Raw genomic sequence first — 27,125 nt, 5'->3', positions numbered from 1 at the left:
GATTCTGGAGCCCCCTTGGCGTCCGGCCGCAGGATTTTTTGCGAGAACCCTACTCGAGAACTCATTTCGCATTTTGACAGCTGCGGACGGGCTGCGGCTCATTGGGTGCTCCTCGTCGCAGTATTTCGATGATATCTTGGTGCAGATACTCCACCCGGCGAACATTGGACATCGCATCTGCGCTTCGCGCTTCTGACCCGGAGTTCTCCGATATGCGATGATGTGCTTTTTGAGGAGAACGACTTCTGTGGACTACAGCGCTACGCTTACGTACTTTGTTAGTCGTACTCGAGCGCTTCCGATCGATGTATCGTACACGCAGTCGTTGTTGAAATGGCTGGAGACCTCCATGCCAAGGCTTGCCGAGCCTCCCGGCAGCAACCGCTCACCAGATATGTATAGAGATCGGTTGACCATTACTTCGATCTATCTGTGCATCCGTTTACGTCTGGGAATTTCTGAGCGAGAATCGTCACTTCGCTACCAGATCGGAAGCTTCGAAGAAAAGTTCCCAACAACCTGTTGTTGTGTCTCGTTTCAATGAGTGATCGGCGGCATGTTCTCCCCGACGATTGTTGTTTTTGAGCGGTCGGGCTCGATTGGGAACTATTCGACATCGGCGCCCCAAAAATCCACTTTCGGACTATCCACCTTTGTCTACGATTACGGCGACCAACTCGACTGTGTCGCCGTTTTTCCGGGCCGGCGACTGTCTGTCGATTTTCCGCCTATCGACGGACTTCGAGGTTCGAGACTGCCCCTGCGACCGGCTCAGGGTTGGAGTTTCCGAAAAACGACAACCGCGGCAGCACTACGCAGAGCACGGTGACGACGGCGGACACAGGAGCAACAACAGCACAGCGAGAAAGCGGGAGCGCGCACGAGCGGCCGACCGGATCGAGCATCGTCGACGAGCGAGCGAGCGGGCGGGCGGGGTTCAGGGCAGCACGGCTGACGGGAACGACGCAGCAGCAGCTGGCCTCTCGCCTCTCTATTCGAATTCGGGCGCCATTCTCCTCTCCGGCGATTGGTCGACATCGCCATCTTGCTTTAGGGACGCTAAGTGTTGTTGGTTGTATGATCTGATTCAATTGAGGGATCACCTCGACCGATTCTCGGGCCAAAAAGCCCTAGCCAGACTCCCGAAGTCACTCACGGCACCCCTCTAGACAGGGAACTTCGCCCGGGGTTTCCTCGCTTCGAGTAACGACATGTTTCCGATCGAACAACGTGAGTACTGCATAAGGCTCTGTCCTCATTGACTATCGAAGCGATTTCTCATCGGGAAAGCTTCTCATCGGGCTTATCCTCCGAGTCCAGTGTGTTCTTCGAAGTGCACGAGGTATATTCGCAACCTCGGATCCGGTGCAGAGACCTTATCTCGTTGAGCACCGTAGCCGATCCCTCATTTGTGCTCCTCTTAAGGGCCTCACACACACACACCATTTCCATAGACGAAAGCTACCGGTCCGACTGAGCTTCCTAGCAGTGCAGCCGTGAACAGTACGGCGAATGAAGCTTCGTTGAGCGCGGACTAAAGCCGAACGCTTCGAATGCAAAGCGTTCCGTGCGATTTGCACCGTGATCCGAAATGAAATCAACCCCGGAGAGAACGAGGAAAAGCCCTGCGATGTAAACCTTACTTGACCAGCTTCCGAGGCGTGCCTGAAAATTTCACTTAAAGCCCTCTTGAAACCGGGTGCCGTTGGAGTTTCCTCTGCGTGATCGAAATTCGTTCGGAGAGAACTTGTACGGAAGGGTGATAGGAGGGGCCAGCCGACGAATCTCCCTTATCTGAACAAAACTAGGTTCCGGCGTTCCTGGCCACTCCCGTGATTTTCTCTATTCCAATTTGCTGCGGTGGAGCCAGAGCCCGTTACGAAATACGTTTCGAATGCTTCCCCTATTCTCTTGTGGTCCTGAACCCCTCCTTCACTGGAATAAATAGCCATGAAGAACGGAGGAACTGCATCGCATATTGTCAATGTGGGCCGCGGTCGATGGCTCCGCTCAGTGATGGAATCGAATCACATTGTATCCAGAGACTCCGACTTACTGAGCAAGCTGGAAAGGAGCTTTCGGAGCGTCACATCATCATCATATTCATGAATAGGCGTCGTGATCACTAATAAGGACGTTCTCTTTCAGCGGGGGCCTCCGGAATGGGTGCGCCAGGCTCTCAGATCCCTGCGCGTCCCCCGAGAGCGCTTTCGCCTCCGGTATCACTGGTGCCGCTGGGAGTCGCTGGGATGGGGGTCCCACCGCCACCGACAGAGATCAACTTCGTCTGTCCCCGAAAACCAAATGTTGGCACCGAGGGTCGGCCCATCACATTGAGGGCGAATCACTTCCAGATTACCATGCCCCGAGGTTATCTCCACCACTACGATATCAATATCACCCCGGACAAATGTCCCCGCAAAGTCAACCGCGAAATCATCGAGACCATGGTGGCATCGTGCTCGAAGATATTCGGCAATCAGAAACCCGTTTTCGACGGCAGGAAAAACATGTACACGAGGGACGACTTGCCGATCGGAAAGGACAAAGTCGAGCTCGAAGTGACTTTGCCCGGAGAAGGCAAAGATCGTGTGTTCAGAGTCGCTATCAAGTGGATGGCTCAAGTGAGCCTCTACGGACTGGAGGAGGCTTTGGAAGGCCGATCTCGAAACATTCCCTTAGACGCTATTCAGGCCATTGATGTTGTAATGCGTCATCTGCCGTCAATGACCTACACACCCGTGGGCCGTTCCTTCTTCAGTAGTCCAGAAGGCTATTTCCATCCGCTCGGAGGTGGTCGGGAGGTTTGGTTCGGTTTCCATCAATCGGTTCGTCCGTCGCAATGGAAAATGATGCTGAATATCGATGTTTCGGCAACCGCGTTCTACAAGGCACAACCGGTCATAGACTTCATGTGCGAGATCCTCGACCTCAGAGACGCAACGGAACAGCGTCGCGTTCTGACCGACTCCCAACGAGTCAAGTTCACCAAGGAGATCAAGGGACTCAAGATCGAGATCACTCACTGCGGGTCGATGCGGCGCAAGTACCGCGTCTGCAACGTGACCCGTCGACCCGCGCAGCTTCAGTCGTTCCCACTTCAACTGGACAACGGGCAAACGGTCGAGTGCACTGTGGCGAAATATTTCCTCGACAAATACAAAATGAAGCTCCGCTATCCGCACTTCCCGTGCTTGCAAGTCGGTCAGGAACACAAGCACACCTACCTTCCCTTGGAAGTTTGCAATGTCGTCGCAGGCCAAAGGTGCATCAAGAAGCTCACCGATCTCCAGACATCGACGATGATCAAAGCCACCGCCCGATCGGCTCCGGATCGTGAACGCGAAATCAACAATCTCGTGCGCAAGGCGGACTTCAACAGAGATCCATATGTGCAAGAATTTGGTCTGTCCATCGCGCACACTATGATGGAGGTCCGGGGAAGGGTGCTGCCTCCGCCAAAGCTGCAATACGGTGGACGAACCAAAATGCAGGCTATACCCAGCTGCGGAGTGTGGGACATGAGAGGCAAACAGTTCCATACTGGTGTTGAAATTCGAATTTGGGCTATTGCGTGCTTCGCTCCTCAACGAGGATGCAGAGAAGACTGCCTCCGAAGTTTTACTCAGCAACTGCAGAAAATCAGCAGTGACGCCGGAATGCCGATTATCGGCCAACCGTGTTTCTGCAAATACGCCACTGGACCCGATCAAGTTGAGCCGATGTTCCGTTATCTGAAGTCAACTTTCCAGGGCCTGCAGCTGGTGGTCGTCGTTCTACCCGGCAAGACTCCAGTGTATGCTGAAGTGAAACGAGTCGGCGACACCGTGCTGGGCATGGCTACACAGTGCGTGCAGGCCAAGAACGTCATGAAGACGTCTCCGCAAACCCTTTCCAACCTCTGTCTGAAAATCAACGTCAAGCTCGGCGGTATCAACTCCATCCTGCTGCCGTCGATCCGACCGAAGGTTTTCAATGAGCCTGTGATTTTCTTCGGTTGCGACGTAACCCATCCACCGGCTGGCGACACCAAGAAACCCTCGATAGCGGCGGTCGTCGGATCCATGGACGCTCATCCGAGTCGCTACGCGGCCACCGTCAGAGTCCAACAGCATCGACAGGAAATTGTCGAAGATCTCTCTTCGATGGTCAGAGAACTCCTCATTCAGTTCTACCGATCGACGCGCTTCAAGCCGAACAGAATTATCTTCTACCGGGACGGTGTGTCCGAGGGTCAATTCCACCAAGTTCTCCAGCATGAACTAATCGCTATCAGAACCGCTTGTCTGAAGCTTGAAATCGACTATAAGCCGGGTGAGTGCACATATCATGACGTGAATGCCGGGGGGAGCTCCTCAATCAGAGATCGGAGGCAGCTGTCCCGAGGAGCAAGCTGATTCCGATCGATGTTCCAAACTTGACCGAATACTCGATTTCGGCGCTAATGCTTCCTTGTCCACAGGAATCACACTGATCGTGGTCCAGAAGCGCCATCACACGAGACTTTTCTGCGCAGACCGAAAGGAACAAATGGGCAAATCGGGCAACATTCCTGCTGGTACCACGGTCGACGTCGGGATCACTCATCCCACGGAGTTCGATTTCTATCTCTGTTCTCATGCAGGAATCCAGGGCACGTCTCGTCCTTCTCACTACCACGTGCTCTGGGACGATAATCAGTTCACCGCCGATGAGCTTCAATGTCTCACCTACCAACTGTGCCATACCTACGTGCGCTGCACCCGATCGGTCTCAATTCCTGCCCCGGCATACTACGCCCACCTCGTCGCTTTCCGCGCGAGGTACCATCTCGTCGAAAAAGAGCACGACAGGTACGTCATTCCACGGTTATCTAGTTTTTCTCCATTCTGCTCTATGCTGAATATGATCTCCCGACTCTCTCTTCCTCTCGAACATCATCACGCAAAATGCATGCTGGGCATGATGTCATTAGTTGGCGAGCCTTTCGTTCCTATAGAGAAAACATGTCATCATATCTTACTTTGGATATCCTTGGAAGAAAACAGTACTGCATATTGTGTTTTGATTGACTTTCGTTTCTAAAGAAGACAAGTCGATCCCGACACGATCTCGGGATCGTCTCGAATCGTCCTAAACCCTTTCGCCTATATTCGTTCCCCTGATAAACGCTTGGCTTTTGGGTTGCTTTACCCCTTACAGTGGCGACGGAAGCCATCATTCCACGAACGGCGACGAAAACAATCCAACGGCGATGGCCCGTGCTGTAGCCCTCCATCCCGACACCAAGACGATCATGTACTTCGCTTAGGAGCCGCGCTGTCGTAATCCGACTATCGACCCGCTCGCCCATTCGCTCGAACAATGAATGCATCTCTCCACGAAACAGAGAATCCAACCAGTCGACCATGTTTTCTACCAATCCACCTCACGTCTACCAGTCAGAGAATCAGTCAAACAGTCGGTCGGTCGGTCGGTCGGTCCTCAAAACAGCCGTCTCCTTCTCTATTCTGTTGTATGCCACCTTCACCTGTACCTTCATTCCCGTCGAAAAGTCAAGCGATGGAGCATTCATACCACCCACCTGCCCCGCTTGTTGTATATGATTTAGTTGGCCTCAGAAAATTGACGTAAGAGTGATAAGCTCACGGGACGGGCTAAGGGCCACTCGTGAACAATGACTTACACGACTTTCAACGCACCCTCCAAGGATGGTAGGCTTCTTTCGTATCCCTGTTTGCGCCTCCAATGCGAAATTATATAGTTAGTTACCGTATCCGTTCAATATTCACTCTCCCGCATGTCTTATATCTCCTATCATGACACCTACAAGCGGCATGCTTGAATACATATTATGATCCGTCGAATATGTATCCAAGATATCAACATGCCGCTGTATGTGGTCATCCCGAACGGTTTCAAAATGTAGAAACGCGCCCCCATTCTTCGATGGACGATTAGAAACTAGAAACCCCTCCAAAATCGCGCTGAGCCTAAGACAGCATTAGAGATACGAATACCGATAGATGGTACCGGGTACGGCAACCTTACGATTCGGAGCATATATCTACGAGAGAGCTTAACGCACGCGTTAAATAACCTTTTACATCATTTCAGCGGTGAGGGCAGCCATCAATCCTCAAATGGAGACGACCGCACCGTGGTGGCTTTGGCAAGGGCTGTCACTGTGCATCCTGAGACACTTAAAGTAATGTATTTCGCTTAAGTGACTGGCATGCGCGCGGAGCTGCCGCAAATAAGTGTTCGCCGTTCTGTTGTGCGGTTTAATATCAACCGAGGGTACGTTCGCAACGGCTGATAGTTGTTTAGAGACTCATATTCATATTCAAACAATCGTACACTTACATCCACAAACATCATAGCGGAACACAATAGATCCCCTGAGCAAACCCAAGTACTTAACATGGAAAACGTAGTCATCCCAATGCCTGAAAGGATAACCGAGAAACAAATCGTGTCATCTCAAAGTGTTTGGTCCCCCGCCCCCCACCTTCTGGAATTTCTCTCATGAGTCGAAAGCTGTTACCCTGCGTCCCCGCCGCCAATCGCCCCTATTAGAGCCACCCCTCGCTCCAACATTTATTCCGAGAGGAAGCTTGAATGATGATTAGATATTCGATTTGAGACGGTCAGCTACTCGCATCCTATCAGAGCGGTAGTCTCCGCCGCCTCCAATGGACGGACCATCTCGATCGAGCTGAGACCGTCAAGAAACACCACAGATACATAGTACTTTAAGAGCAAAGGCCGATGCCGCGCAGAACAAGGACCGTTCTCCGATCAGGGCGATCTCACCAAAGACACACGGTATCGGTTCTGACTCTCTCTCAGTTTTCTTTGGGCACCTCTAGACTCAGTTTTTGCTAAACGGTACGCTTGAGTAGGTAAATAGATTATATATATATATTCACCGGACCCCTACATTAGAAACGACCGTGAATAAAACAATTGTACTCAATCGACATGTATGACGTAACTTCGTGGTTTTTGCAAAGTACACAGAGCTGGTCCGGACATGCTTGTCGCCGTTGAGTTGGGGGTAAACTTGCCGTATTGTGCTGGCCCTTCATTCTTGACCGTTTTTGCGATGATTCCATGTACATTGATCACGAACTTCGACGGAGCCATCCTGTTGGAGTCCAATGACATTTCCGAATGGGAAATGATACTGTTCAGCATCTCCACCTCATAGGTCCCGCATGCCGTCAAGCCGACTTGGCTCAGGACCGAGTAATTATCTATCGGGAAGTCTTAGTCATTGAGAGTCAATACACTGAGTCCGGCAAGTTCCCGTCTAACCATACATTTAAATCACGTATTATACTTACATACATACATACGGATATATGGGTGCCCGTAGCATTCCTGTTCAAGGTTTCAGAAACGTATTAGACGCCTCACTATATATGAGGTTTAGAATTGTGTCTGTAAGGCCGGCAGCGAAGCCTGCCCGAAACGGCCGTCGATCCCGAAATTTATCCAACTTCATGGTTAATTAGGAAGCCGCTCGAAGGGCGAGCAGTGAGTAGATCCAGCGTGAGGAGTACTAAAAAGTGTTGAGGAACTTCCATAAGGTTGGCCCAGTAAGTACACATCACGCTGACAACGCACTGCTCATCCTCATGCTTTCTGTCGATTCAGACTGTGAAGTATTTCTTACGTAGCGGAGGAATTTCACGACGGCGCCTCGGAGTCCATCATTAACCACGACTGTCTATCAATAAACTCAGCTCATCCTTTTACGTGTACCTCGGTTATTGTCTTCAGTCTTATCGATCCCAAGTCCGAAGCCAGAGAAGGATGGCCGAAGACGTACAGGGTCTCTAAGAAAGTCAGACTAGCCGGATGCGGTCGCTCTCGTTGAAGAGGAAGAGTATTCGGAGCCGGGAAAACCGATGCCTCAGTGAACCATGGGACGCGTGACAGTGTGTACGTTGAATGATCTCCACACAAGATTTGTTTGAACGACTGCATTACGGCACTCGGTGTCGACTAACAGAAGTTTCGGAGTCAATCGTTCCCATCCGAGGAGACGGAGAATCGAGCCCGGCTGATACTCTGGTAGGATTCGCGGCGAGCGAGAATCTCGGATTGGAGCCTACGATGACGGAGATGCGGAGAATGCGGAAAAAGAGGGGAGCTCTTCTGATACAGCGAGCCGTTTCGTGTCCGCTCCTCCCCTCGCCACGAGGAGAGCGCGCGCACGTATCGCGTTCGTTAAAGTTATCCGTCGTCGCAATGATGATGATTCATCGAGTTCTAAACACCATAGAATGGGAGAAGAGCAAAGACGTGGGAGAGACGATACCATGATCCTCGATAGGTATATTGCGCACGAGGCCGGAGAAAGGACATGGCTTTAACGGGGGAGGGATCGCGAATCACATTTCTGCATTTCCATCATTTGCTTTAATCACATCCCGCTGGCTTTCGGCACCGAGTCCTTCCGAAGATTAAGCAGCGTTCGATAAGAATTGCACAACAATAGCAGATTCGAGGGATCCTTGAAGGTGAAAGCCCTGATTCATAATTCATGCTCAAGTCGCGAAGAAAAGTTAAGGCATAGAATACAGATGAAACGTTTATTAATTCACATATAAATATACACAAACCGCATGTATTCCGTCTCTCACGATTGTTCCTCGAGAGCTCAATTCAAATGTACATCATCATCATATTTTGATTCTCTGGAATGGAATCATTTTCGTCCGGGGCGTCACGATACAGCGACACATTTGCCGGCTGCCTCCTATCGAGGAACGGATCGTCCCGTTCATCAGACAAATCCGCCAGCGAGCAGTCGGATGGTCGACGGAGATCGGAACCCTCGGGTGAGCAGAGTTTCTGTGGATTTTCTTTCTCCCTTTCGCTATCCGGAATACCGCGGGGAATCGTACGCAATATCGAAGTATACAACAAGTATCCCGAAACGCCCGGAAACCATAGTTACTTCAAGTTGCATCTGAACAGAAGTTTCTCCGGAGCGTTCGCGTGGAATCTATTCGATCGAGACGAGCGGAAGTCGTAGCTCGCTCTCTGTACAATCCCCGGGCAACATTGATTGGTCGCTCTTCATTTTATTCTTTGGCCACGGCTTCGTTCCCCGGGGAGCCGGTCGTAGAAAGCTCTGATTCATCCGAATCTCGCTCGCAAGAGCTCTGTTGGCTGTCTGCTGCAGCTTCTCGCTTGTTGTCGGATTTGATGTCAGCAGTCGCCGACACCGAGGTGGTGGCCGCTAAGGGCTCAGACGTCGTCGCCGACGCCGTTGAAGCGGAGTCGACTGGAGACAGAAGAGACGGAACAGCTGCGGTAGCCTCGTTCGTGCCGTCAATGCTGTCGCTCTGACTGCTCTCCACGACTGAACTCTGATCCGTCGCTGAGGGCGAACATTTGGCGGCGAGAAGCTCGAGCGGAGTTTTCTCCGCCTTGCTCATATCTTGGGATTGGGAAGAAATGCTCTGGAATTGTACTGGGCTAGCGCCTGAATCTCCACCAGACTCCGATGGAACGTAAGCTGGATCAACCTAGAAGGACATTAATGATCACTGACGAGTGAGAGAATCCACTCGATCCCCGTCCCTGGACGCCAATTTCTAGATTGAGAGAGAAAGGCTTCGGCAAGATGGACTCCGAGACCAATATGTGCTCTCACCTGTTGCTCAGCGTCGGGTTCCAGGGGGCTTTCCCGCGCGTCTCCATGCTCGAGATCAGAAGTCGCGTCATTGCTGCAACTGTCCTCAGCTGAGCGCGTCGACGCGTCGGTCTCTTCGGACTCAGACTTCTCTGAAGACTGCGACGACGAGGTGTCTTCGGCTGCGGCTTGTTCACCCGCGCCGACAAGGATCTGCTGCTCCCGCTGCTGCTGCTGCTCCCGCATCTGCAGCTGTATCTGGAGGAGATTCTCCTGAGAGGATCCTCCCTGTTGCACTTCGGCCATTGCGATATCGAAGTTTTGCGTCGGTGTGTGCGACGGTATCGCGTCTGGAGCCTGGTCCACCTCGATGTCCTCGATCCCTTCCTCATCTTCTTCTGTAGCTCTCACAGCCATGGAGCACTCGTCGAAGTTTCCTAGGGATTAGAATTCCGTCTGTCAATGGAAGGTTCCCCGGACTCGTTGAATCCGCCAAAACTCCGAGGCTCGACCGAAGATTCACCGGAGGTCTCACCGACAACAACAGGTTGGCAAGGGGCTGGGGGTCCTGAAGTATCCATCTGCTCCTCATCTTGCTCCTCGGAATGGTGACCATTGGTTCGATCCTCAAATCCGTTGACAACTCCGCTCAGATGAGGGCTCGGACTCGACGGACGTCGCGGCTCCGTGGTTGTCGTCACCAAGAGGTTTTTCTCGATCGCTGCGGATTCGAATTCCGTTAGGAGGTCGCATGGTCACCGGCCCCTTATCCCGAGTCGTTGAGACAGGCATCGATATGCGACATCTGCTCGCAGATCCATCGAGCTACATACCTCGCATGAGTTTATCGATTCGCTTGTAGTATCGCTTCGGATCCACCATGACTTCACACAGTCGCTGTATGGTGAACGGTGCTTGATTGAAGTATTCTAGAGCTTCGAGTATTTTCTCTTTCATCAGGGCATATTTGAACGAGTCTACATTAGGGGACGTCGGCACGGAATCTGGAGATGACGTTATCAAGAAATCACAGAGAACCTGCAATGCGGTTGGAATGATTAGGTCATTGGCCGCTGAGGTGAGTGATCCACGATTATTTGGCGGTCAGGTGGATTCGGGAGACAGTCGAGAGTAAGATGGCCATCCACAGCTGATATTCCCGTTAGGACCGACCGTGACCTGGTGGACTTCCCACTCTGAGGCCGTAGAGGACAACCCCCGACGGACCGCGACCGAGAAACCTCAAATCGATGACTGAATTATGGCGAATCGGGAAGCAACGTCTTCTAGGGACAGAAGACGCTGACGATAGATGCGAGCAGAGATCCCCAGCATCAGATAAATCGGGGAAAACGCCTAATCCTTCGCTTCGATCCCTCGTTCGAGGAAGGCCGCAAGAGACCAAAAACCCCAGAGAGCTCCGGGAAAGGGGGTGGACGGATCGTTCCACATAGCTGACTCCCCATAATGAGCGACTCCAGCCCGCTGCCACATACGAGGACTCGAAAGTTTTCCGAGACCGACATCCAGGACCATGGCAGTCGATTACTTCTCCCTCTTTATCACTTCGTAGACCATGCTTCTCAATGAGGATTTTTGGCGGATTTTTCCCACTGCTGCCTAGGAACACACCGCGTAGACGACCGCCATGAGCTCGAATTCGAGCCGTGAGATGTTCTTACCTGCTCGATCTTTCTTCGCATAAGTACTTTGATGATCGTCCATGGGAAAACAGTGTCCCCAGTGGACGCAACGAAATGTAGGTATTCCTCGAGCAGGCTCGGAATCGGGATATCGCTCTTGACATCAAACTCATTCAAAGCCTGAAGCACGTCCTCTTTACAGACGTTCTCCATCGTCGAATACCTTCCACAACCCACGTCTAAGACACTGAGGAATCCCGAGCACTGTGTTTTCCCTCACTTATCCGGCCGCCTGCTTCCGATTATGTTTTCTGCTGTTGCAAACCAACCAGCAGCAGCAGCCCTACACAACACAGAGAGAAGACACAACAAGGAGCCTCTGCGCTGCTGCTAGCGCCGCCGCGGTTGCCGGCCGCCCGCCACCAGCGCCGCTGCTTATTTCTCGCCATGGACGAGACACGACGAACTGGTCTTTTAGACGAACTCGGGACGGGCTCGCCGAGGCGCCGTATTCGAAAAGCCCAGCTTCCGGCAATCCGCTCCCGCCAAACTTGATTCTAGGATTCCAATGGTGACTTCCGAATATGGAAACACGCATCAACTTCAATTTCATCCCGCTAGTTTCTAAAGCTTCGGTTAGCATCGTCGTGCAACCCGAGAGCCCTCGCCAAGTAGCGTAGCGTTTGAAGAGTATAGAAGGGGCGGTCCGCTCAGGGCGACTCTCCGACTCTGGTGGCTTTCAGGGGCGGCTTTCGCGGTTTCCATGAGGAAAAAACTTCTCCCCGTTATGGGGAATTCCAAACAACACCTCCGGACGGCAACGGATGTCTGAAGCGGGGTACCATCTCTGCCATGCCCGCCTCGTTCCCGCGCATCTGATCCTCCTCGTTAGAACTCAGGCGCCTCCGACAATGAATTCTCTCTGAGTCTGCTCCCGTCTGCGTCTGAAGTACTGTCTGTTCGAGTCGCTCCCGGAATATCTGGGATCGGGCCGCGGAAGCGGTTCATTCTTAGCTAATTTGCTCCCCAGTCAAGCCGAATATTGCTGGACGAGGATCCAGCCCGGCCGGGCTTGTTCATGAGACGGCTTCTCCGTCAAAGACCCGCGCGCACGCACCATCGGAGGAAATGGCACACTCCTGAGATTTGTGGGCTGTACTTGAGTACGTCTATCGGAAGGCATCTCTCTTTTCGGGACATAACGTGACCTCCCTATCAAGGCACGCTGCGCGGAGCCCTCCGATCCGTCGTCCTCCGCCAGAGACCGCTAGTCAAATCCAGGCTGTCACTCGACCGAGGGAAAATGGTATTAAGCACCAGTGTCCTCTGCGATGGAGAATGAAACTTTGGCGCTCGAAGTTTGCTGTCTGCTCCGTGAGCTCAGAATGGGCGAGGGCAGAGTGAAACCATAACGTAAACACGTCATACGGTAGCACCATGCAACAGCATAAGCGTAACTAGCCTACTTGCCCAAGTACTGTAACCGCTGCTTCGATTACTTACCACGATCGTGGGCCTGCCTGTGTATATATCGAGTCAGAGCATCGAGCGGGCCCGTATTTTTCCACATTCTACTGCTTTCGCCGCTTGGTCCTGTGGAGGAATCATGTCCCATTCAGCAAGCATCGATCTGTCTGAATGTAAGTCGAGTGACTGTCCATGCTTCGACCCCTCTGACGTTCTTAGCAAAGCCCATGAACTCCTCTGATCGTTTCGCGGGGCATCGATACAGATAGGTCGAGGGTCGGAAAAATCGTGTCGTCCCTAATGTTGGAGGCATCAAGAAGTTTCGGCGCTCAATCTCGGGGCTCCTCAAGAAGCTCCTCAAAGGATTGGGTGCTCCGGAATCCCCATTTACAAGCACATATGCACCATCACGACATCGACTGAGCGAGCTCCCTCAGCGGCCTAGCGCGAAATTCAGATCTCGGCGCTCGCTGCAAAGATCGGATGTAACAGTGAGGTACAAGGGAACGTACACGATTCTCGGATAGACTTTCGTTCGAAAACTCGTCCGGGATTGGATTCCGAGCTTCCGAGCTCTCTAAATCACTGCTTTCGGACCTGATGAAAGCGGCTAGCGAGGACACTAGATTTCTGGGCGGAATATTTTCGGAACTCCATCCTTTCATATTCTCCTGTCCAATAGCCGCAGGATTTCGTCAAATCAGGATTTCCTATGCATCGAAGCTCAAGTTCTGGAGGTGCCTTGATGTTCTGGTCCAATCCGGATGCCTCTGACACTCGGAACTCATGGATATATCGAATATTTTCTCGGGAGGGGCTCGGATCTCGAACGCATGAATGCCTCTGGAAGGAACGCTGCCTAGAGTCGAGATCTTCGATATTCCAAGTATCGGCGGGAGCGGTTCCGAAGTGTAGGCGGAGGAAAGTCCCCCACGCCCGAGGATTTTCCGAGCGAGCCTCGAATTAATCTCCGCGTCAACTGATGCGCACTGGACGTCTCGAATAATTGCATTGGAAGGGGGTGCATGAATTACGGACGGCACTGTGTCCGAATTCCGCGACTGCAAGCGTCTACCACACTCCGATTGCCCACCGTGTCGCCTCTGTTTCGATTGGAAGTTCGCGACGCCTCCTATTTTTCAGCATCGGTGGAAGTATCCTCATCGACTCGCGAAAGGGAAACGTCTGAGAGGTTGATACGCTCGCTTGTCTTGCGGTTGCTCCCAGAATTTCCCGTATCCTCCTTGTCCCTTCTCCCGTGACTGGATTCAAGCGACGCTGAAGAAGAGAAGAATTTTCATGGCGCGAGGAAGCCCTCAACGTAGCTCTGCGAGGTTGCCGTCCGCCGAATAAGTCGACGTTCGAATTCCGAAGGCGTTCTCTCGTTTCCAGGAAGCTGTGAGCGACGCCTCCGGAGCTCCGGACCTCTGTGGTGAGCTTCCCGCGAAGGTCAGGGCCATGCCGACTCCCTGCATTCACTGCCAACATCCGCAGAATGTACCAGGAGTCTGCTTGAAGTGCAAAACTGGGCAACGACAATTTTCCCTAAAGAACGCCGACGGAACAAGCAGCCCCAGCTCGACAACAGCTTGTTCGAACGCAGCCAGAACTCAACTCATATCTGACAATTCAAGACTATCCGCGGCAATTCAGCGGCCTCCTCAAAACATTAATGATAATCAGGTGGGCACTGATCCCGAGAACATGTCGTGTATGATCAGGCGGCTCCGCGGAAGATTACGCAAAATCTCAAGATCGAAGTTGAAATGCTTCTAATCGAAGAGTCGGTTGGTCCCCACAGGTACAAATCACCCAACAGCTCCAGGCGCGATCGAAGCTGACCTCATCAACGAAGCCGATTCGGGTGGCGACCCCGCGGGTGATAAATCGGAGTTCAGCGGGGCCACTCCTGAGCCGAAATCCACACGTGAACAATTCCACGTCGCAAGTAACTCAACAAATTCAGCAACAAATCTTCCGGCGGGTGTCGAATCCTCGACAAAACTTGATCTCGCCTCGACCAGGAGTCACCAGGTGCCGACTCGTTCCCAAAAGCGGTACTGATCATCGAGGGACAGGAGGAACGGAGATTCTCGATAAGAGCTCGCAAGTCGCTTCTCCGGCTCGGATCATCAGTACGGCATCAAGTGCGCACAATACGTCACCGGTGGCGGCCGTTGTGAGAACTCTGAATAGCTCTCCAGGCTCGGGGATAACGCACCTCGTTAGATCCGTCAACCCGATCGCGGCACAGCCTGTTGTACATTCAAAACAGATAGTCAGAGTTGGTGAGCCTGCTGCTTTGGCCCTTGTCTCGCCCACAACGCCCGCAGTACCAACGCAGTATAAGGTGACCGTTTCGAATGGTCACGTACCACCGCTGTATAAAATAGTTTATCCCGCTTCGTCTCGACCGGCGATTTCGGGTTTTAGTTCCAATCAATTGACGCCTTTGACGGTCGGCGACAGTCAAGTCGTCTCCAGCCTCTTGGTAACACCCTCCGGAGCTTTCCAAGTTTTCCGGCATGCTGCGAGCCCTCTCACACAGGCACAACAGAACATAGGCGGTTCCGAAAGGATAACAAACGAAAGGTACGGACTGCGGCGGTCCGAACGACAGCGAATTCCTCAGATCATGTCCCTTGTGTTTACATCATCATCTAGATCATTCGAGCCAGGAATTGCGGCATAGGATATGGGATATATTCCAGTTTCGTCTCTGAACATATTTCACGGTTCCATCATCGAGTGACTGACGGTATTCATTGCTGTTCCTTGCAGTAAGCCGATGATAAGCCCAATGCGGACGCGGATTCTGAGAGCAAGGGTGAGTTCCGAATTTCGCGCGAGATGGACCCTGAGCGTAGATGGAATCCATCTGGAAGGGTGCGAGGAATTCCCCGGGGCGCGGATTGCGGCCACGAGCCAAGAATTCATGGCGGAGCCGAGCTGAGCGACGGTTCTCATCGCCTGAATAGTCATAATTGTCATGAGGAGAATTATATCCGGATACGTGGGCGGTATACCGAACTTCTCGATCGCTGGGAAGACGCATGGCGCATGTTTCGCTTGATCCACGCGACCTATCGAGGCCGGGCCCAGGCCATGGTCGCGTTCCCAGTAAGCGCCACGATCCGCGACTTACCATCATCCCTATGGAATCGAGGCGTGCAATCGTAAAATGTACAAGGAAAACTCGCGTTTGATTTCTTCCTATCGGGAATTTGAGAAAGGGCTGCAGTAGATGTATGTCTGCGAGGCATACTGTCAGCAGCTTCACTTCGTTCGCCATGGTTCGCTTCAGGCTTCAGGCACCATCGCTAACCTCTTCGTTCTCCTTTAATCAATGCTATTCACACTCGTCCGGAGACGGCTACTGGTTACTGCTCCAACGTGCCCCGCTCAGAGGGTCTAACATGTGGTCTCACTTCAAATCACTGTTTAGCAGATTGGTGGCCGAGCGGCGGCAGGGAGTTTCTACCGTGAGGCATTGATAGGGACTGGGACAAACAGCTCGTGAAAGGGCTGCCGAATGGCTCGGACCGAATGTCGTCACACATTGACCGAGTGCTCATAGACGCATAGACTTCCGATTCAGTCCCGGATCGGTCTTCAATAACGTTGGATTATGGAATTTTCTAATTTCGAATCGGTGGGAAATCCTTCCAGGCGTTACCATCCGCCCCGAATCGCTTGGCGATCGAGCCGCCCCCGGTAGTCACCATCGATGACGAAGAAGTCGGCTCGAGAAACCAAGAGTCAGAGATGGGAGCAGACTGCAATATTGACGATCCAGGGATCGCTGATTCGAATTTTTACAAACGTGAGTCGCACTCTCTCGTTCCCGGCCCTACGTGACCCCCATGAGAATCGACCAGCTCCCGGAGTACCCTTCCACCGTCTTGCTCCTTTTTTTCAGTGACGATTCTGAAACATCCCGATGAGATCGACAGAGGAGAATTCAGACTCCGAGCGCAGCAAGTCCGCGTGGGCACGTTCCTTTTGAAGGATCGACTAGTTACGTTCAGTCGGAGCAATTTACAAATTCTCGCCCGTCCAGTGGATTCTCTGACCCAAGAAGTGAGTACCTCCAGAGTTTCTGTCCCTCGTGACCACGGAGCCGAATCTCAAGGTTGTTCGGATGCTCCCTCGATCACCAGGTTCCCGTCCTGCGTGATTACGTGTCAACAATAAAATTGATAATTGGAATCCTTCCAGGTGGAACTGAATTTCACGTATAAAGACATCCTGAAGACCATGTGGGCGCTGAGTGCGGAGACTCCGGCTATGTTGTTCAATTTCTCACCTGATTGTGGAGAACGGATACGAGGAGCTCTGCACATGAAAACCCACGAGGCAGTGAAAAATCGATGGTGTAATGACGCCAAACACCCATATTTCGAACCTAAAGCACCTTTCGAGAGACAGCGACAAGTCGTCATATTGCTCGGTGAAGTATGTCGAGCTATCGATATGATTGGCTTCATGTGAATGTGGTAATGCATGATGAATGAGATAGTTACATTCAATTCTCCGAATTCTAGTCTCTGAGTGAGGAGGAGTACAGATTGATCCAAGATTGTTACATGAGTCCCAAAGGGCATATGAAAAAAGAATTCGCAGAAAAAATACTGGAACTCACAGCGCCCAACATAAATACGCCCGAGACGCCTCTACCAGGTAAGGCTGGAATCACTGGATCGGAAAGAGGGAGAATGTATTGGAAGCGGGTTCGAATCCTCGCTGGAAGTCGGTCCTTGAGAGCCTGCGACCGAGGTTGAAATCTTAGCGCGAAGTCCTTCCTTTCAGTTGAGGAGTCGGTCCCGAGCATCCTCCAACCCCAGGAACTTATGCGACCGGGCACGAGTTCTACGATGAGACCTGGAATCCGAAAGCGAAAAACCGGCGATGATCCCCCGTCGCATTTCGTTACCGGTAACGGAATCGTCACCGTCATGGCAGTCCCGACGGCTCGGGCTCTGCCGAAACTCCAGCCGGGCGTCGTGTTCACCGACGATTCTCCCATCTGTCAATATCCCCCGTCTGGCAAAGGGAGCATCGTCATCAGAGCTCCTGACCTGCTCACTCTGATGCCCGACAAATCTGTCAACGATGCAGTCATCGATTTCTATCTCTCGTACATAATTGGCGAATTGTTGCCGAAGGAGCGCGCCGACAAAGTATTCGCTTTCAATACTTTCTTCTACTCCTCGTTGGTCAAAGATCCTCCGAAAACTGTGGCCACGGGGATCCCAGCGGCTCGCAGGCACCACGCGAATGTAAAGCGTTGGACGAAGGGAGTCGACCTCTTCGCCAAAGATTTCATCCTGATACCGGTCTGCGAGCATTCGCATTGGTTCCTGATCATAGTGTGCTATCCCTGGTTGGTTCCGAAAAAGCTCGGGATCAAAATGGACTGCATGAATAAGGATGGCGCAGAGCCGAATCTAGTCGATACGCCCGCCAAAGATTCCCCTGACTCCAGCACTGGAGGCCCCGATCCCTTGAGAGTGAATCAAGCACAGAAAGACTCAACGCCTGCAGTTCCGTCACCAATGCAGCGGAGGAGTGATCTCAAAGCTGGAATCTTCGTTTTCGATTCGCTGCGAGGGAACGTGACGCCCTCGAGTGTCTACCCGTTGATAAGGTGAGTCGAATACGATTACGCGTTGCGATAGACTCTTTCGTGTTCTTCATGGAATGTATATGGCATCTGCCTGGCAGAATCTCACGAGGACATCATCGAGCTAACCCTTCGGCTCCACAGGAATTATCTCACGGAAGAGTTCCTCGTTAAAAAAGAGGTCGAGTGCTCGTTCGATTACTATACCATGCGAGGTTACTACCCGATAGCGCCGCAGCAGACTAATTTCCACGACTGCGGAATATTTCTGCTCGAGTACGCGAAAAAGTTCCTGCTCAACCCACCCGCACCTGAGGACATGGGTCTCGGAAGTAGATTCAACAAAATGTTCGATCCCGACCACATCATGGAGGAGGGTCGCTGGCATCTTGCGGAGGCGAGTCGCGAAATTTCGAAGAGCATCTGTCCTGGAGGGTTCTGTTGTGGAGCGGCGCCCACGGATTTGCTCACCCCCTCTTCGTTTTCCAGGTCATGTTTCTGTTGAATGAGAAGCAGTTTCCAGAACTGAAAGGCATGCCCCGAGCGAAGTACGAGAAGCAGATCAGAGTGAAGGGCAAAACTGTCGGCGAAGAGACCAGCTTGGTTCCCATCAAACGGACGCGGGCGGGAAACGCGCCCAAATGAGTATCTGGACCGCGGTCTACTCCGCATCGAAAATCGGAGGCGACTCCAGGCGCTGATGCGCGGAAATCCAAACTTTCATGAAACTTCCGCGTCTTACCGGCTGCGGACTGTCTTGCGAGAAACCTTAGGTACCGAGCCGTCTCTCGGAAGGGGACGTTGTGGCGTTTTGTACATTGTTGACCTCAACTATGATGGATGGTCCGATATAAATTGTTGATGAGCTATTCTGGTCTTCTTCATTCCGAGCCTTCAGAAAGTTTCCTTGCGGCTCTTTCTCGGAGACATCCATGAAATGAGGAAGGGTATGAAGGGAGCTCTCACTTATCGGGACATGGATTTCCCCACATCAATTTCGCGTCAGCGGATCGTTGTCCGAGGTTTCGAGTTTTTTTACCCATGTGTTCTATCCGCTATAAGCATGCAGCCACCTGCCTGAAACGCCGCAAGTGGATTGCTCTCGGGCTCATGGGTCATCGAGGAAGATGAAGAGTAACTGTCCCATTCGTCCAGCGATCAGGAGTCGTCTCGATATCGGAAGTTGATCTCGTCTCGATCGATCTAAGTTCCAGATGGTCTCTGGTTCCTTCGGCTCAGGCTCAGTTCATGCCGAGAGACCGCGCTCCGGATTATAACGGAACAGGGCTGGACGGAACGCCCTCGACTCGTCCTCAAGCACTCCTTTCTCTGCTACATTAACAAGAAGAACGAGTCATGCTCCTTGGAAATTCTCATTCTTGATTTATATTATTTTTACAACACTTTCGATCTTTGTACAGGCGCATCAGCCAGACTTCACATCGGGAGTGAATGACTTAGAGAGTGGGAATCGTTTCATGTACAGATGGTCAAAACTATACTCAAACAAATTACGTGGAACGGACATCGTTTTCGGCATGGAATCGCTCGACTAATAATAATTCTCGTCTTCGTGAGTCGGACTGCGTGGCATCTTCTGCAGCAATAGCTTCTTGATGATATCCTGAGTCGAAGCGTATTTCAATCTGATCTGGCGGAGATATTCCGCTTCTTCCATGTCCAAAATTTTCATGAAGTTTTCTAGCTCTGGGGGAGCGAACATCTCCCAATTGATGTCCGCGCCGTCGTTCTCTTGGAGAAGGAACTGGCGATCGGTGAGGCCCTTGTCCATCCAAGTCAGGGTCAAAACGAGAGGTATTTCATCATCTGCCAATCGTCGCAGCTTTAGCTTATCCTCGCCTTCCATATAGCTTTCATATAGAGCGTACTTCAGCGGGGAGTCGGCGACCTGCAAGTACGTCGAGTATTATATTTATCTTCCAGACAAGGTAAGAATCCTTGACGCAGAAGCCGAATTGGTGTAGGGCGGAAATCCATCAAAGTGAGAGAAGACATATCAACTCCGGGAGGGATCGACTCACCTTGAATTTGCGCAGCAATGTGACTATAACAGTCTGAGCAGTCATTTCAGAGTCAACATGTAGGGCTTTCATGGTGTCCATCGGGAGATAGAACGACGTCAGTGTTCGGTTCTCGACCAGAGTATCGTCTTGCTTGAGGGCGTCGTAGATCGACGGGGGTCTAGTTCCGGATATGACGTTGATTGGCCTCATCAAATTCATGCATACCCGAATGAAGCCCGTGACTACCATGGGTCCCGCATGATCATCGGGAGAAAGGCTCATCTCTAAGTCTGGATATCGTCTGCAAAGGAAAGAGAGGACTTGTAACGGACTGCACCAGCCATATCAAGGAACTCGAGTCCGATGAGGTGTTCGTAATGTCTGCTCGATCACGAAAACGGGAGCTCGAGGCGGAAAAAAATATCCGTGGAACTGCTCATTCTTGCTCGGACGATTCTGTGATGTTCCACGACATGCGCCAGACTATTCACCAGTGCTAGTCTTGGTACGGGAAAAGATTGGGAACGAACGTTCCGTATGCGGGACGAAAGACTCACTGAACGCATGGAGAAATAAGGTGGACGGAAGTGTCTCTCAACTCACCGGTTGTGTTTGTTGATGAGGTGCATAACCTCCTCCCTACTGAGATTGAGAAGGCTCAGTGGTGAGGGGGATCTCTCTACTTTTTCCACTTTGGATGCAACGGGAGGCTGCGGTTGACAGTCCACGGTGATGAACTGTAAACAGCCCGTATGGCAAGTGAACTTGCATTTGCTGCACTGGGCTAACTGGCCTATACCGACACACCAAATCAAGTCTCCACAACGATCACACCACGCCGGGTGGTCGAGAGCTGCCGTCAGAAATTCATGGCCCGAACCCCGCCGTTCGATGTTCTCAATCTCCACCATTCCGAAGGAGGCGAGCTCGATCAACTCGCCGGCTTTCGGTCGTTTCTTGCTGGGGAGCGATTGGTATGGGATGAGAGGGAACGAGTAGTCTGATTCGAGGGTGCCGTCTGGTGTCTGGGAAGCAATGCATTCGATTGTCAGAGATTGTACCGGAGCTGAGAGAACTCGAATATTTTTATCCTAATGCTCATTTAGCTTGAACACGAACACCCTATTTTACCTTGGAACCCATTCTGCGACCCCCGAAGAAGAACGATGGCAGATTCTGCCACAATACTTGTGGAATAAAGTTGAACGTTGAGGGCCGATTCTGCTCGTTTGTCGGCGAATCTAAGGTACCCGGATGAATGGTTGCTGCCGATTGAACTTCTGGAGTGGGAGCGGTCGCCATAGCTCTGCTAATAAGGTACCCGGGATGTCATTCTCGTTGGAGCAGCACCGATAAATTCCCAGTGAAGCCACCAAGAAGTTAAGCGCCGAGGCTCGATAAGCTTGGAGTTAGTAATTGTTCCGGATGAACTTACAAGGTTAGTGCCCGATCAGAAGTTCATAGCGTAGGATGCGGGAGTGTTATCGCGAATGAATTCGATATCGATTTAGTCCGTTACCGCCGTGCTAGCTCTCTTCTTATATGAGTGCTTCATCGATCGCGACTCTGCGTACGAAAGGGGACTCACAGAGCTTGTCGAACAAACTCCTCGACAGATTGTCTCCACAGTGCCAGCTGAGCGAGCCACCAAGCGTCCGCCATGTTTGTTTACAGATGTGCCAAGTGGCGACGACGAAAGTAGCGGCGCGATGGCAGCGAGCGTCAAAGTACCGCGGCGGAGACTTTCCGGGGGCGGATTTCCTGTCATGGGCTCATCGTAAACGGCTGATGTGTTTGACATGCTAACTCGCTTGCACGAGTCTGCGGGTCCTTTGGATCTCCCGGAGTTTTCAGCTCAGGCCGGGAGAAGACGGGATTTTTCGGGATGGTGTGCTCACGGGGAGGTCGAAGAAACGAGGCATGATAATCCAAGAAGGAAACTGGGAGATTGGCTTCGCTCTGATTTTCTCGGAAGGCTCCAACCTGATCCAGGACGAGGTTCGAGGGCCGGGTTTCCTGTCCTCGGCCAATATCCAAAAGGTTGAGCGATTTCGAATCCGATCCATTGAGGTGAACAGAGAATTCTTCCCACAGACTCTCGGAAAGTGCATTCTTGCTAGTAAAGCCCCTTCACGATCTGAGTTTATGAGGAGAAATCTGATAGAATTCCAAAATCGAACACCGCAGGATCGGAAGAAACCTCTAACATGATCTGGAGCTTGGATCGAAGATCGGGCCTCCTCTCGACGACGTTTCCGGGTGTCATGGGTCCGTATACGTTCATGTAAAAAGCTCGATAAGCTTGGAGTGATCGAAGAGACTTCTCCCGAATGCTCTTGGCTCGTTCCAGATGTGCCTCGGCGTTCGTGGTCTTGACCGAATCCCTTCTCCAAGCTGCGCCCTCTGCGCGACCGTCGACCATGCGAAACCCTCATCCCAGGCTCCCGTAGGCTGCGCCTAGAGAGCCTACGCTAGCAAGCTGAGGCGAAGCCCGCCGCTTTAGTATAGCCATCACGAATGTAATTTTCGTTCGTTGTCAATATGGGCGAAGCTGGCTGTGAGAGTGAAGGAAGCGGACCAGATCATGAGATTGGGATTCGCTCCTGATTGATGATTAATTTTCGGAGCCATAGGACCTTCCCAAACCTTTCCGGGTGCCGGTTAACCGCTGCGCTGAGAGACTGATCGCGAAAATGCTCCGAGGAACAAGTATTCATCGTCGACGCCGAATCAGCGAACTCATGCAGGATTTGTTCCGTGCAGATTGCACGCCGGAATCGAAGGCGTGCAGAGCGGAGATCGCATCATCCTTCGTCGCACCGTGGAATACATCGTATCTCATTTCTATTTCATATGTCCGTCCCATCGGCACCAACGCCCAGTCGAATCGAGAGTATATTCGACTGAATCTCCGAGTTGGAGTCCCCCGTCAAGAATCCTCTCAATGAAGTCTTCAGGAAGCCTCATCTAGAGTCTGAATCGTTCAGAAGACTCGATGTCGATTTGTGGTCATTACCGGAGCTCGAGAGTCCATCGAGCCGTATACGACTAGGGAGCCCTATGAGCACTGATCTTCGGGATTGCGCAATGGAAGGGATGCTGATCGCTAGAAAAGAGCGCCGTGTTCTCCTTCCGGCACCGATAGACCATCCGTGAGAGACTGGACTCGACGTCAATCGATCGAGATTCGAACCTTCCGAAACTTCCGCATGCGAATCGTTCCCGATCGAAGCTGTTGTACCGGGGAAGATATCAATGCGATCTGCCAGAAGTCAAGCGTAAATGATCAACTTGATGAAGAGCGATCGACGAAGAATAAACTTCGCGATGGTTTTTTATCCTGAAATGGTTTTTCCTTCGTATCTCCCAAGCTGACATCGTCCTGACTGTCATGACGGAATTTTCCCCATCCCTTCCCACGGCTCAAAAATCTTGGTCCATCGAATTCTCTCTGCCTTAGAGAGCTTAGCCGTCGGCCTGTGTTTCCGCTCCTCCACGTGATGCCGGCATGTGACTCTTCGCTTTACGCGAGCCATGGCCACCGGCCAGTCAGACAGCTCTTTCAGCTCTTGTGACACCCGCTAGTAATGTCCATTAATCGCTGAGAAATGTCACCTGAATGAGCCGGTATCAGATCGAACTCGAAGCGTGTCGAATTTCTCCAATATGTCCCAAATGAGCTAGTTGGCTCGCCTCCTGAGTGAATTGCAATTGCAGTGCTGAAACGCTGAGAGCCTATTCATCGACGAAATAAATATGTTCGCTAGATACGACTTCAAAGCGCAAGATCATCCAGATATCGGGCCTCTTGTAGACAATCATGAATCTCCCGGAATAATTCATTGGTTCCGCCGAAGAGCAATGCCGGGATCAGAAGATCATTTCTGTACCGTTGTAGATCAAAGTCCCCGCTACCCTTCTTACGCAGGAATCGACTCCGAACTCAGCGCAACCTCCTTACGGGGGGATTCTCCGGAGACATGGAACCATCGAAGCCCTGCCCTTCGATCCTCATCAGTCGGCGCATTGAGAGGTGGGAGAATCCACTCCTGGTCTGCATTCCCGCACGCCGGCTGCTTCAGCCATGACCTGGCCAAGCGACGATCATCTGCATCTACTAGATCGACATTTCACCTGGATGAGTAGGTCTCTACTACCCCATATCCTCGTTCTGAAATCTTTCGTCGATTGCGGTTTTTAGCCAAAGCTGCTCATTGATCGAGAGTAGAATATAGCGGTTGGGGAATTCTCGTCGCTAACGATTCCGATACCGGATGAGTCTCGATCGCCACGAGAATCCTGGCGAGATCCTCAAACCTTCCTTCCTCATTGCTCCACGCGTTGAGCGCGCAACTAACTCGTCATGGATTGCATGAATCATCGTTGCTGACTGTAATTCAATTCGATGATCATAACCGAAAACTCGTTACACGTCAGAACTTTTTCCTACACTTCAATAAGGTTGTCAAAAATGAAGCATTGCAGGAATCAGGTGTGTTTGCAAACGCCCAACTCCGCTTTCATTCGAGTAATCACGGGGCGCAGATGGATCATGTGACAGAGGCGGTAGACAACGGAGACGTCCGTCGCTAGGAGCAAACTTTGAGCTCGGAGCGCTAAATTCCTTTCCGTACGAAATCTGAATATTTTCCCGCGCCGAATCGAATTCCCTCTTTTCTCGACTCACCGGGCCTGAAATTATCTCATACTCGTCCCACCTCATGTGAATGAGCGGAATCAGGTACAGTGTACGAGCACTCGATACCGCCGATGGCGCTGTACACTGACTTAGTTCCTCCCAGAGACCCCTACCTAGATATCTACAGTCCGGATTGTGGCATGTGATTGAGGACAGAATATACTTAGCTGGTTATAATCGCTCCGTGTTTTATTCATGCATTCACAATACAACGAACGTAAAACTGTACAGTAACCATCTTAAATCATTTTCCTTTAAGTATACTCTTCGTATGCTCGTTCACATTGTCATTCTACTTGGTTTAGAGTCCTGTAGGTCTTCCGATTCGGCCACCATACGGTTCGAACCAGTATGAGGTTCGGGGGCCTTAGAGTCTCAGGAGGAGAACTCTCGCCTAAGCCTAACAGTTCGAAGTGTCCGTGAAGAGGGAGATATGATGATGTAATAAATTCAGCACATTCAGACAGAGGCCAAATCATAGACGAAACGTTTGCGGAAAAAATTTGGAATATTGCTGCTCTAGCTAAAGGTCTCTCGCTCATCTAACTAACTTCTTAGAATGATGATGCACTCGAAAACATGATAAGAGCGACGATCAGTCCGTAAAGACCCAAGACCTCGGCGAAAATGAGGATAAGGATCATTCCTACGAAGAGGCGAGGTTGCTGAGCGGTACCACGGACACCAGCGTCACCAACAATACCAATGGCGAAACCTGCGGCAAGCCCCGAGAGACCGACCGCGAGTCCAGCTCCCAGATGGCAAAAAGCCTTGGCGGCCGAGTAGTTCGTTGCCGAGATCGAGGAACTGATGAGTACGGCAACGACCAATCCGTAGATAGCAATAATACCGGCCATGACCACGGGAATGATGGATTTCATGATGAGCTCAGGCCTCATCACCGACATGGCTGCGATTCCGGTTCCAGATTTCGCCGTTCCGTAGGCGGCTCCGAGAGCAGAGAACACCATGGCCGCGGCAGCTCCCATAGCTCCGAAGAATGGAGTGTACATTGGATGCTCAGCAGACATCTTGCTCGGTCTGTGGACGTTGGCCTGAACGTACAAGAAGGAGTTTCAAGCGAAAGTTGGTTGGTTCGCTGGGCACGATGCGTCGATCACCACTGCTTCCACTGAGTGACACTCCACTCAGCCAGGCTCTCAGCAATGGCTGAGTTTTCACGTGACTGCTTCGAGCCGATTGGCTGGCGCATCCTGACGTATCGGAGATGCGAGAGGAACGCGCTGCGCGCCAAATTCTGAATCGAACCCGCCCATCAAGCGGTTCGTTCGCCGGTTTACCCTTGGGTTTCGTGCTTTGGAGGCATAAGACTCGCTTGAACAATCGACGTCAGTCCGATCCATCGAGCCTTTCCAAACCTATCCGAGTGAAGATGATTTCTCAGCTTTGATTGAGCCGAATCGAGCTCATGTATACCTCTCGGAGCATCAAGGGGCGCTCGTTTCGAAATTTCAGCTGCAATCGGCCAGCCGTGACGTCTGGGTTGAGCGTTCCCCAGTTGAAGTTGTTTCTCGGTCCTGAATCAGAGGGTATGACAGTCGCCCTGTTGGGTCAAACCCCGGTCGGATTCCGAACGGAGGTCGGAAAAAAAACTTCGGGCTTTGACTTGCTGCAAACTTCCACGTGACTCCTCAACGCGGATTGGCTCGAAATCCGTGACGTCACGTCTCTGGTCCTCGAATGCAGCCGTCGGGATTAGAACTACCCCACGAAGTAAAGCACATGGCGAGCGTTTCCTCCTGACTTCGACCTCTGAAATGACGGCTAACGGCGACGGATATTGTTCGAATTATCTGTAGGACGGTATCCCTTTCTATCCTTAAGCCCGGAGTCCGCATCAGGGCAATCTCGGTCAGATGCTTCTTTCCTTCAAAATGCGCGGAGCGATCACGGAATTTATTATAGGGGGAAACGATCTCACGGATCCGTGGAATCCGACCAGCCGTCAAAGGGACAAGCTCAAAGAGATCCTCCCGAACTGAAATTGCTGGTGTCGCTCAAGTCGCCATCCTCAGGG

General features: G+C 51.8%; 5 protein-coding genes across 5 annotated transcripts; 2 read left to right on the top strand and 3 right to left on the bottom strand.

Annotated features, from left to right (window-relative positions):
* The first annotated feature begins 1,054 nt into the window (after positions 1–1,054).
* AGO1 (protein argonaute-1) lies at positions 1,055–6,724 on the top strand. The gene is made up of 4 exons (XM_018641182.1): positions 1,055–1,230; positions 2,149–4,314; positions 4,463–4,832; positions 6,097–6,724. Exons 1-4 carry the CDS (start codon positions 1,212–1,214, stop codon positions 6,203–6,205), a joined length of 2,664 nt encoding a protein of 887 aa, XP_018496698.1. The 5' UTR covers positions 1,055–1,211; the 3' UTR covers positions 6,206–6,724.
* A 2,811-nt stretch (positions 6,725–9,535) lies between these two features.
* Positions 9,536–11,518, bottom strand: LOC100900898 (Protein phosphatase 4 regulatory subunit 2-related protein). Its single transcript, XM_018641134.1, has 4 exons — positions 11,314–11,518; positions 10,465–10,669; positions 10,167–10,352; positions 9,536–10,068 (listed from the first exon to the last, which is right to left on the bottom strand). Exons 1-4 carry the CDS (start codon positions 11,485–11,487, stop codon positions 9,536–9,538), a joined length of 1,098 nt encoding a protein of 365 aa, XP_018496650.1. The 5' UTR covers positions 11,488–11,518.
* Positions 11,519–15,222: 3,704 nt separating this feature from the next.
* Positions 15,223–19,229, top strand: LOC100900751 (uncharacterized). Its single transcript, XM_003747805.2, has 9 exons — positions 15,223–15,333; positions 15,523–15,568; positions 16,411–16,564; positions 16,661–16,821; positions 16,960–17,196; positions 17,286–17,421; positions 17,551–18,388; positions 18,509–18,761; positions 18,854–19,229. The coding sequence occupies exons 2-9, from the start codon at positions 15,530–15,532 to the stop codon at positions 19,007–19,009; spliced, it is 1,974 nt and encodes a 657-aa protein (XP_003747853.1). The 5' UTR covers positions 15,223–15,333; positions 15,523–15,529; the 3' UTR covers positions 19,010–19,229.
* A 498-nt stretch (positions 19,230–19,727) lies between these two features.
* Positions 19,728–25,423, bottom strand: LOC100908609 (ras association domain-containing protein 1). The gene is made up of 7 exons (XM_003747614.3): positions 25,384–25,423; positions 25,134–25,254; positions 23,710–23,774; positions 21,520–21,668; positions 20,992–21,413; positions 20,407–20,689; positions 19,728–20,273 (listed from the first exon to the last, which is right to left on the bottom strand). Exons 1-7 carry the CDS (start codon positions 25,421–25,423, stop codon positions 19,917–19,919), a joined length of 1,437 nt encoding a protein of 478 aa, XP_003747662.2. The 3' UTR covers positions 19,728–19,916.
* Positions 25,251–26,271, bottom strand: LOC100909179 (V-type proton ATPase 16 kDa proteolipid subunit). The gene has a single exon (XM_018641181.1). It carries the CDS (start codon positions 26,116–26,118, stop codon positions 25,642–25,644), a length of 477 nt encoding a protein of 158 aa, XP_018496697.1. The 5' UTR covers positions 26,119–26,271; the 3' UTR covers positions 25,251–25,641.
* Positions 26,272–27,125: the final 854 nt, after the last annotated feature.

This window comes from Galendromus occidentalis, unplaced genomic scaffold, assembly GCF_000255335.2.
Source record: "Galendromus occidentalis unplaced genomic scaffold, Mocc_1.1 scf7180000077524, whole genome shotgun sequence".
Classification (NCBI taxonomy): Eukaryota; Metazoa; Arthropoda; class Arachnida; order Mesostigmata; family Phytoseiidae; genus Galendromus; species Galendromus occidentalis.
Note: the sequence above shows the minus strand (reverse complement) of the source record. Positions and strands in the feature narration are given on the sequence as shown.

Bases quoted from the DNA above. Each gene is read 5' to 3' on its own strand.
- AGO1 (XM_018641182.1), top strand. The intron at 4,315-4,462 runs GTGAGTGCACAT...CCTTGTCCACAG, and splicing joins TGAAATCGACTATAAGCCGG to GAATCACACTGATCGTGGTC. The intron at 4,833-6,096 runs GTACGTCATTCC...ACATCATTTCAG, and splicing joins GTCGAAAAAGAGCACGACAG to CGGTGAGGGCAGCCATCAAT.
- LOC100908609 (XM_003747614.3), bottom strand. From the start codon at position 25,423: ATGGTGGCCGAATCGGAAGACCTACAGGACTCTAAACCAA. The intron at 21,669-23,709 runs GTTTATTCTTCG...CTCCCACTCCAG, and splicing joins GGATAAAAAACCATCGCGAA to AAGTTCAATCGGCAGCAACC. The intron at 20,274-20,406 runs GTGAGTCGATCC...ACGTACTTGCAG, and splicing joins CATTGCTGCGCAAATTCAAG to GTCGCCGACTCCCCGCTGAA.
- LOC100909179 (XM_018641181.1), bottom strand. From the start codon at position 26,118: ATGTCTGCTGAGCATCCAATGTACACTCCATTCTTCGGAGCTATGGGA.
- LOC100900898 (XM_018641134.1), bottom strand. From the start codon at position 11,487: ATGGAGAACGTCTGTAAAGAGGACGTGCTTCAGGCTTTGAATGAGTTT. The intron at 10,353-10,464 runs GTATGTAGCTCG...TCGAATCCGCAG, and splicing joins AATCGATAAACTCATGCGAG to CGATCGAGAAAAACCTCTTG. The intron at 10,069-10,166 runs GTGAGACCTCCG...TCTAATCCCTAG, and splicing joins TTGCCAACCTGTTGTTGTCG to GAAACTTCGACGAGTGCTCC.
- LOC100900751 (XM_003747805.2), top strand. From the start codon at position 15,530: ATGATAAGCCCAATGCGGACGCGGATTCTGAGAGCAAGG. The intron at 15,569-16,410 runs GTGAGTTCCGAA...AAATCCTTCCAG, and splicing joins CGCGGATTCTGAGAGCAAGG to GCGTTACCATCCGCCCCGAA. The intron at 17,422-17,550 runs GTAAGGCTGGAA...CCTTCCTTTCAG, and splicing joins GCCCGAGACGCCTCTACCAG to TTGAGGAGTCGGTCCCGAGC.